This window comes from Lolium rigidum, chromosome 4 (genome assembly GCF_022539505.1).
Source record: "Lolium rigidum isolate FL_2022 chromosome 4, APGP_CSIRO_Lrig_0.1, whole genome shotgun sequence".
Taxonomy (NCBI): domain Eukaryota; kingdom Viridiplantae; phylum Streptophyta; class Magnoliopsida; order Poales; family Poaceae; genus Lolium; species Lolium rigidum.
The window spans coordinates 45,373,099-45,382,570 of record NC_061511.1 but is presented as its reverse complement, the minus strand read 5'-3'; the positions used below and the strand labels follow the sequence as shown (position 1 = coordinate 45,382,570).

At 51.2% G+C, this 9,472-nt stretch overlaps 1 protein-coding gene and 1 pseudogene across 1 annotated transcript; both read left to right on the top strand.

Annotated features, from left to right (window-relative positions):
• Positions 1–1,122: 1,122 nt before the first annotated feature.
• On the top strand, positions 1,123–4,189 carry LOC124646979 (pollen-specific leucine-rich repeat extensin-like protein 3). Its single transcript, XM_047186998.1, is given in 7 exon segments — positions 1,123–1,494; positions 1,604–1,760; positions 1,763–3,116; positions 3,572–3,614; positions 3,805–3,894; positions 3,976–4,134; positions 4,136–4,189. Coding segments are annotated over 7 exon segments (2,229 nt in total).
• A 927-nt stretch (positions 4,190–5,116) lies between these two features.
• Positions 5,117–6,027, top strand: LOC124646978 (annotated as a pseudogene).
• Positions 6,028–9,472: the final 3,445 nt, after the last annotated feature.

Here is a 9,472-nt window from a genome sequence, read left to right as displayed (position 1 = left end):
AAAATCTTCATTGATTTGCAATCTCATAATTCCTCTTAGCCAGACATCATTGATAATTGATGGAATTAGATTAATAGCTATTTACACATAGAAAGGTGTATTGGATCACCCTATTGTACCCCCTTTGTATATTTTTTTCCCACAGATGCCATTTAAGAGAACATTAGTAGAGGCAGAATAAAGTATATTAACACTAAATGAAATCCATTTCAGGCCAAATTATTTGGCTTTAACATAGCTATAATCGCATTATATTCCACTTTATCAAATGCCTTTCGAAAATTAATCTTACGAATAAATGAATAATAATGGGCTTCTTAAATTTATGACATATATCTTCATATTCATATGTATATCCAATAATAATGAAAATTTTCCACTCACATATCATTTTCATAACATTTATGTTGATTACAAACTAGTATCATATAAGATCATATAATATGCATTATTTTTTATTTCTCGATCACTATAAACATATTGAAGATGATGCTCTTGAATTTGTGAGGATCACCGTGCTAGTTCACATGAATGGAAGAAAAATCATAGTACAAAAAGCATATAACATCACAATTAATGTTTTATGTTTTTCAAAACAATGTTACTTTTAAAAAGAAATGAAACATAAAAAATAAGGGACGAAAAACACATCAACCTAAAATTTATCAGAAAATTAGCAAATAAAAATGAACTGAATAAAAAAAAGAAGCAGGAGATAAAACAGAAAACGAAGAACGAGAGAGGAGCGGATGGCCTTCAGCCTTGAGACGTCGATTTCCGTTTTGCGGCAAAAAGAAATCGTGGCTATGCATGGGTTTCACGGGGTGTGTCGGACCGGCCGGTCGGAAACCAGGCGGGCGGAGCGATGAGCTAGAGAAATCAATGGCATGCATGCAAGCTACCCAAAAATGGCCGGCCGGGTTTGGCCCGACCTCTCCTGCAACCTCGGCCGCGGAACCCGCGTGGCCCTCCACGGCCACCGGCCATCCATGCCCGTCGACGCGAGGAACACGCCACCACGCCTGCATGCCATTCCTCCAGGAAGGTCGCCACCCTCTATATCAGCTCCACGCAGGAGGCGGTGGCACCTCATCACACTGCCGGACGGAGCTCCCGTTAACCATGGACCACCACGGGCCGCCGCTGCTGCCCAATGGCCGCCGTCTGGCGGCCACGCTCCTCCTCCTCCTGGCTGCCTGCTTCTCCTCCGCCCGTGCCGTCACGAGCGGCGAGGCCGCCTACATCGCCCACCGGCAGCTCCTCGCCATGAACGAGTCGGGCGCCGGCGATGAGGGCGAACTCCCCACGGACTTCGAGCCCGAGGACCGCCTGGGTGCCGACGCCAAGAGCTTGACATTCGCCAACGACCGCCTCCGCCGCGCGTACATCGCGCTCCAGGCCTGGCGCCGCGCCTTCTACTCCGACCCCAAGGGCTTCACCGCCAACTGGACCGGGACCGACGTGTGCTCCTACAACGGCGTCATCTGCACCCAGGCACGCGCGGTTTTGGATTTTGCAGTAAATTATTTCTGTTTTTGAATCGTCATACTGAATTTTGATTAAAAAAACACACACACTGCCTGTATATGCGATCGAAACACAGGCCCTGGACGACCCTAAAGTCACCACCGTGGCCGGCATCGACCTCAACGGCGCCGACATCGCCGGGTACCTGCCCCCCGAGCTCGGCCTGCTCACGGACCTGGCCTTCTTCCACATCAACACCAACCGCTTCTGCGGGATCATCCCCAAGAGCATGTCGCGCTCACCATCCTCCACGAGTTCGACGTGAGCAACAACCGCTTCGTGGGCATCTTCCCCTACGTCTGCCTCGAGATGGTCTCCCTCAAGTACCTCGACATCCGCTTCAACGACTTCGAGGGCGACCTCCCGCCGGCGCTCTTCGACAAGGAGTACGACGCCATCTTCGTCAACAGCAACCGCTTCGTCGGCCCAATCCCGGAGACGCTCGGCAACTCCACCGCCTCCGTCGTCGTCTTCGCCAACAACAAGCTCGTGGGGTGCATCCCCAAGAGCATCGGCAAGATGGTGCACACGCTCGACGAGATCATCTTCCTCAACAACACCCTCGACGGATGCCTGCCGCTCGAGATCGGCCTGCTCAAGAACACCACCGTCGTCGACGTCAGCGGCAACGGCCTCGTCGGGTCCCTGCCCAAGGAGATCTCCGGATGCTCCAAGCTCGAGCAGCTGGACGTGTCCAAGAACGTCTTCACCGGCGTCGTGCACGAGGCCATCTGCGAGCTCCCCGCGCTCGTCAACTTCAGCTTCGCCCACAACTTCTTCAACTCCGAGTCCGGGCCGTGCATGCCCTCCGAGAAGGCCGAGGTGAACCTCGACGACGCCGGGAACTGTCTCGGCTCGCTCCGGCCTGCGCAGAAGACCTCGCTCCAGTGCGCGCCCGTGCTCGCGCGCCCCGTCGACTGCAGCAACCACCCATGCGCCGGCGGAGGCGGGAAGCCAGCGTCGCCGCCGTCCGAGACGCCCTTGACCCCGATTGTTGGGCCGGAGCTGCCGCCGCCGCCACCGCAGCCCAAGGAGTCCGCACCAACGCCGGCTCCTGAGCCGGCACCGCTGTCCCCGATTGTCGGACCGGACTTGCCCCCACCACCACCGGAAGGGTATGCTAGCGCTCCACCACCTCCAACATCCGGCCGGCTTCCGTTGTCCCCTGAGCGCCCGAAGGCACCACCGCCGAAGGAAGAACTACCACCCCCAGCACCGGCCAAGGTTTATCCTCCACCGGCAGCGCCAAAGGCCGAATCTCCACCGCCAGCTCCGGTCAGCTCTCCGCCACCCCCGGTGAAATCTCCTCCACCGCCTGCGCCAGTGAGCTCTCCACCTCCTCCGGTGAAGTCTCCACCACCACCCGCACCGGTCAGCTCTCCGCCACCACCGGTGAAGTCCCCGCCACCGCCCGCACCGGTCAGCTCCCCACCTCCTCCGGTCAAGTCCCCGCCACCACCTGCACCAATCAGCTCTCCACCTCCTCCGGTTAAGTCTCCACCACCACCCGCACCAGTGAGCTCTCCACCTCCTCCGGTGAAATCTCCTCCACCTCCAGCACCGGTGAGCTCTCCACCTCCCCCCGTGAAGTCTCCTCCGCCACCTGCACCGGTGAGCTCCCCACCACCTCCAAAGAAGGTTCTACCACCGCCCGCTCCGGAGATAACTCCGCCAACACCCACTCCCAAGATCCTCCCACCACCCGCAGAGAAGGTTCTACCACCGCCGGTTCCGATCGTGAAATCGTCTCCACCTCCGGCTGAGAAGTATGAACCTCCTGTCGAAGCACTGCCTCCACCGGTGAAGTCGTCTCCACCAAAAGAACTCTACCCCGGAGAAGCCCTTACCACCACCAACCCCGGTGGTTAAGGCATCACCGCCACCTGCTCCAGGTGAGCTCGCCACCTCCCCACGTGAAGTCTCCACCGCCACCGGCTCCAAGTGAGCTCACCGCCTCCTCCCGGTCAAGTCTCCACCACCCCCTGCACCAGGTGAGCTCACCACCTCCTGTAGTGAAGTCTCTACCACCACCGGTGCCGGCTAGCTCGCCGCCTCCTCCGGTCAAGTCTCCACCACCACCAGCGCCGGTAAGCTCACCGCCACCGGTACCCGGTGAAGCCACCACCGGCTCCGAGTTAGCTCACCGCCTCCCCGGTGAAATCTCCACCACCACCTGCTCCAGTTAGCTCGCCACCACCAGGTACCGGTGAAGCCTCCCCCGGCCCCGAGTGAGCTCACCACCACCCCCGGTGAAGTCTCCACCACCACCCGCTCCAGGTTAGCTCACCACCACCTCCAGTCAAGTCTCCTCCACCTCCAGCACCAGTCAGCTCTCCACCACCGGCGCCAGTGTTATTGCCTCCTCCAGCAAAGACCCTACCACCACCAGCGAAAGAGGAGCCACAGGCACCTCCGGCAAAGACGCTACCACCACCAGCGAAAGAGGAGCCACAGGCACCTCCGGCAAAGACCCTACCACCACCGGCGAAAGAGGAGCCAAAGGCACCTCCGGCAAAGACCCTACCACCACCGGCGAAAGAGGAGCCACAGGCACCTCCAGCAGAATCAGTTCCAACCCCAGCCTTCGACAATTTCATCATGCCGCCAGTGGGTGTCGGCCAAGTACGCATCACCCCCACCTCCTCAGTTCCAGGGGTATTAAGCATACGTACAAAGGAATCAGCTGAACATTGACGACGTAGACAATGAGGACGTGGGTGCAAACTAACTACGTGAGCCGGCCAAGTGTATGAAATAGGAATTACTACATGTGATCCTGCTCGCAGGATGCCTTCATCTTCTCCTTTTTTCCCTCTATGCTAAATGTAATTCTTTTTTGTTAAACAAATCAGTGTATGAGATTGAAGAAACAAATCAACAATGTCGAGATGGTGTTTTCATTTACATAGTGTTCTTCTCTCTTTGATTTGGAAATCTAGGAAATTTGATCATTCGTTAATCGTCAAAGAAATTTGATCATTCGTTAATCCTCAAAGGACTGGTACATTGGATTGGACCCAATGGCTCTTAAGCTCGTTTGACTCATTCGTTAATCCTCAAAGGACCAAGTATGATCTTGAAGTCTTTAAACACTTTTACTTGTAATATTTGGACATGCAAGTTGTATCAACCTACTATACTATCTAACAAAGCCTGTCCAAAATCAACCAAAGTCAGTGTAACAAGGCTATATAAGCCCGCCGACGTTTCATGAACTATGGGTTACTCTTCAGGCATCACAGAGGTTTGACATCATTGCCCTATTTGTTACTGTCTAATAATCTATCCATATCGATACTATCATACGCCTATGATTCCACCTTACCTTTTTTGTATCTATAATCTTTAGTGCATGTTTTTGTTGTTACTTGATCTAGCTGTACTACACTGAAGATATAAGAGGTGTGGCGTTGGCCATGATAGAAGGAAAATGTGAGGTTACAACAAAGGATAACCTTTCTAGTTCAATCTTCCTGAATTGGTTGAGCATGCCTCTTACTATGAATATTTAATCTACTCCAATTACTTCTACTTTATTATGTTGAGAAACCTATTCAGATAGCTGACGCTATCAAACAAAGTTAAGCTCATGACCCATACAAGGAAGGGTGGGTGGCATTGGAGCAGATAAATCTCTACTATCTAAAAAGGAGGAATTTGTTCTGTTTCCTCCGGTCATAGATTTTGTCCAACATATTTTCAAGAAGACATTTTTACCCTCCCACTAAATCACATTATACCGTTTTCTGCCATCCTCCCCGCTACGTCGTGCGTTTCATCGAACAAACCCCCACCAGCACCCGTCCTCCCCGCGACTGACGAGCGCCACCGCGATCTAGGGTTCGGCCACTGCCGTCTCCTAGGATCGGCGCCGCCGGCGACGTGCGTCCTCCTGTTGTCGGCCCTCTCCTCCCTCCTTGTCGCCTCCAAGACCCACTCCTCTCCCTCGCGCCACCACCGCCCTCGTCCAAGCTCGCCAACACCAAGACATTCTCCATCGTTCCTAAAAAAATACCTTCTCGATCTACCGATGGGGCCCTGACTCCCCGACGGTGGACATCTCTGTCTGCTGCCCCATGGTGCTTGACACGCTCATCAAGTTCAAGAACGAGCAGGATATGTCGCTCACCTTCCACAAGAGCTGCGGGGAGGGGGTAGATGCGCCATGAACATCGAGGGCAACAACGGGCTCGCCTGCCTCACCAAGATCAAGTCGGACGCGTGGGGAACATCCACGATCTCTCCGCTCCAACAAATCTCCACCGTACAAGAGCGTCGATCCGTCGCTGAATCACAAGGACCTGCCACAACATGATAAGAACGAGATTCCCCAGTCAAAGGCCAACCACACGAGTGCATCCTCTGCGCCTGCTGCTCCACATCGTGCCCGTCCTAACGGTGGAATCCCAAGTAGTATCTTGGCCCACGCTGCTCCATGCCAACAGGTATACCTTTGTTGAGTATATTGTGTCTGTGTGCTGGATCTGTTTGATTACTTAATGATGATATTTGCTAAATTTTTGTGGAGGGGATGCAGTGATCATCTCAACTATGAATTGTAATAACAATGTGCTTTTTAATAGTCCTTTCAGATAACAACTTTACAGACATGTGTTCTTAGTCTTTGTAATGAGTGACACAAATCTGTTCGTAATCAGTCAAATACAATAAAAAGTACTGTCGACTTACCTAGAACTTTGTGCTTGTTAGAAACAGGAAAGAGTTAGCTACTTTAGATTTCTCAAAACAGGCAACTTTGAAATGAAACGAGAATTTCAGCATTATGTTTCTACTTTTACATGGTCAGACAATGCTTTTGCAATACTGAGATTTTTAGATACTTATGAGCAGAGCAATGCTGATTTTGCTTACTGCTATCCGTTGATTTTTTTGTGCCGCATAATAAGGACTAAAGTTTGTTCCTGTTGGTTAGCCTGGTCTAACTGGATGCCTACTCAATTGGAAATAAAGATGGAGTGATCATGAGGATTCAGATACATTTTTTTGATAATGAGGATTCAGATACATAGGTACGCTTACCTTTCTCATGAAATTCGCATGACATTCTATTACTCCACTTATGGTTTGCTACATAACATACTTATCATTTTCTTAATTGGTTAAATTTCTCATTATCATTTGTGTATTATTTTATCAATTTCCTTTCAGTGTGTTAATCTTTGTTAATCATTTGTGGTTAAATCTTCCTCTAATTCTGTTTTTCTTTTGGAGTAAGAAAAAATAATTGTCCACTGGTATTTCTTGTTGCAGCCCGACATAGGAGAGAATGTCTCGGATTTTTCCTATGAAGGGCAGAGGAAGAACGTGACAAATGTTGTAGTAGTTTATTTCCTATCCTGGTCAAGAACAAAGTAGAAGCCGTGCTCCCCTCTACAGATAGAGATAGGTGCCCATCCAGAAGACAGTTAGGTGAGTTTTTTCTTTGTTGCGGATTTGACTTCTGGACTTATCACTCTGTCATGTCTTGTGCTTTTTCTTTGCAATGTGGTCTTCCAGTTTAATCGAACATTTTCTTTCTGCAGGGTCCAGCTTTGCACCTTGTGTGAACTGTTGCATGTATAGTTGTGTTCCTATCTTCAAATTCTCATTGATCTGTTACCGCTGGTTCTGTGTTAGCAAAATATAGCTTTATAGGTACATTGCAAACAAAATAGATAGCTGTAAACCTGTAACTAATTGACAGAAATAGCACTAAAGACTACTGAATGATTTTGTGTGTGTTCTAGAGAGGCATTTTTTAAACAGTAGGCTCAGAGGAGCCCGACTTTGAATTAACAAAGCCATCAACCGGCCAGGGATTACACAAGGCCACCCACCCACAACACAACACCACACACCACACACCACACACCACAACGGCCGAACGATACAAGGGAGCACCCCGAACAGCTTACAACTCAACACTACACGCAAGCACCGAAGGAACGTGCAAGGTGAAGACTACCACGCTCCGGCACCAAGACATCAAGAATGGAAGGCACGACGAGGTACTGCCAGAAGCAGGATGGAGATTGTGCTCGAGGAAGACACCCTGGTCTGCAAGCATCAGACACCCTCCTTCTCTCACGCCGAAGAGGGTCCCTACCCTCTCGCCTTGGCTCGAAGGCGTCGAACCATCGGACATGAGATCAGCTCACCCAAGAGCTGGGGAGGATTTGGACTCGAGCCCCAGGACAGCCCCAAACCACGACCACCGAAGGAAGGGAGCACACCACATCCGCCAAACCATTGCTGACCTTGGAGAACCTGAGGCAGGAAAGCGACCAGAAGCAACTGCATAGGTCAAAGCTCTCGCCTTCAACTCTTCTCACCGAGCACCACACTCCCCAGGCGATGCCTCCAACAAGGACACGTTGTGCAGCACGTTGACGTCGCCCAATCCGCAGGATTTTGGGCTTTCGCCCGGGAGGTAGGTCGGGGTGTAAACAGGGGACCTCAGCCACGCCTCCAAGGAGGAAGAACGGCGCCCGAAGGCGTCGCCGTCGCTGGGCCAAGCCAGCCGACCTAGCGTTTCCCCTGGTCCCAAGCAAACCACCAACACCCACCACGTTCTAGGACAGGGAGAAACCGCCGCCCTCAACCAAACCGGTGGAGGAGAGAGATCCGGACGGGGAGACACGCACCAAATTTGACGAGGAGGTAGACCTCCAAGCCGCAACCGCCGTCCGCTGCGGTTGCACCTCCCAAGAGGACGAGGCCGACGGCCAGAGCCACCCGCGACGACGCCTGCTGCGAGCACGTCATCGCCACGCCAGAAGGGCCGCCGCCCAGATCCATGGCCCCAGCCAAAGCCGCGACAGGCAGCACCCTAGCCGCTGGCCACCAATGTCTAGCACCGGCGAGGCTGAGCCGGAGAGGAGGACGGGGGGAAGGAGGGCTTCCGAGCAGCCAGCGGCGGAGGCCATGCCCCCCTCACACGGCAGCCAGCCTCTGTGCCACCGCGCCAGGGGAGCCCGCGCGCAGATCCCCGCCGCCCCCTTCACCGGCTCTGTGGGGCTTCACCGGCAGCAGCCTCAGGGGACGGCGAGGGGAGGGACGGGAGGTGGGGGAAGAGGCGGCGGCGGCGGGGGTTAGGGTTCGCCCCCTCTGGTCGCCCTAGAGAGGCATTCCTGTTGCTAGCCGTGGAGAATTTGTTTCTGCTTTGTTCCCTTGGTAATATAATGCTGGGGAAAATTTATATCCGCTTCTTAAGCATTCAAGTTACTAGCTGTGAAAATAGGTCACTCTGATGTACCAACCATTCCAATCTCAAGTTTAGATTTACACAATTGCTCTTGCATGTCACCCTGCCTACCAGGAGTATTATTTTCACTTCTATGACTCATTTATTATGTACCAAACTAGCGATAATTACTTGGAATATTTTTTTTACCTGCTGATAGATCTCTTTGATGTATCCTCCTGTTTGAATATCCAGGAACCCTCCCTTGATGGTTACGAAGAACATGATAATTCAGAGGTACATCTAAGTGCTATCTAGATTCCAGGACAGTTTCGTTTTTCTACACTGGTTGCGATTTATTTCTTCTACATGCTATAGATGTAGGACACTAATTTGATTATCGGTTGCATACGTTTTATGGAATTTTGTGGCAGTATGGTATATATCCTTAACAAGAAGAGGAATAAAAATCAGGAGATTATTTATCTGAAAGGACATATAGATCTTTTCATTTTGTAATGGTTATCTGTGTGTTGGATACATTGGAGTTTTCATTTTGTAATGGTTCTCATTTTGTAATGGTTATTTACCATACCAGACTAAAGCTATAGATCGCAAAATGAAGTTTTCATATAATTGGAAATGTTGGATACATTCTATAGTGCCTTTAAGGAGTCTGGCTAATTTTTCTGATACTAGATGCAAGTTTTGTACATGAGATAGATCCATCAATTTTTACTGGTAATAAAATTTAGGTGACTT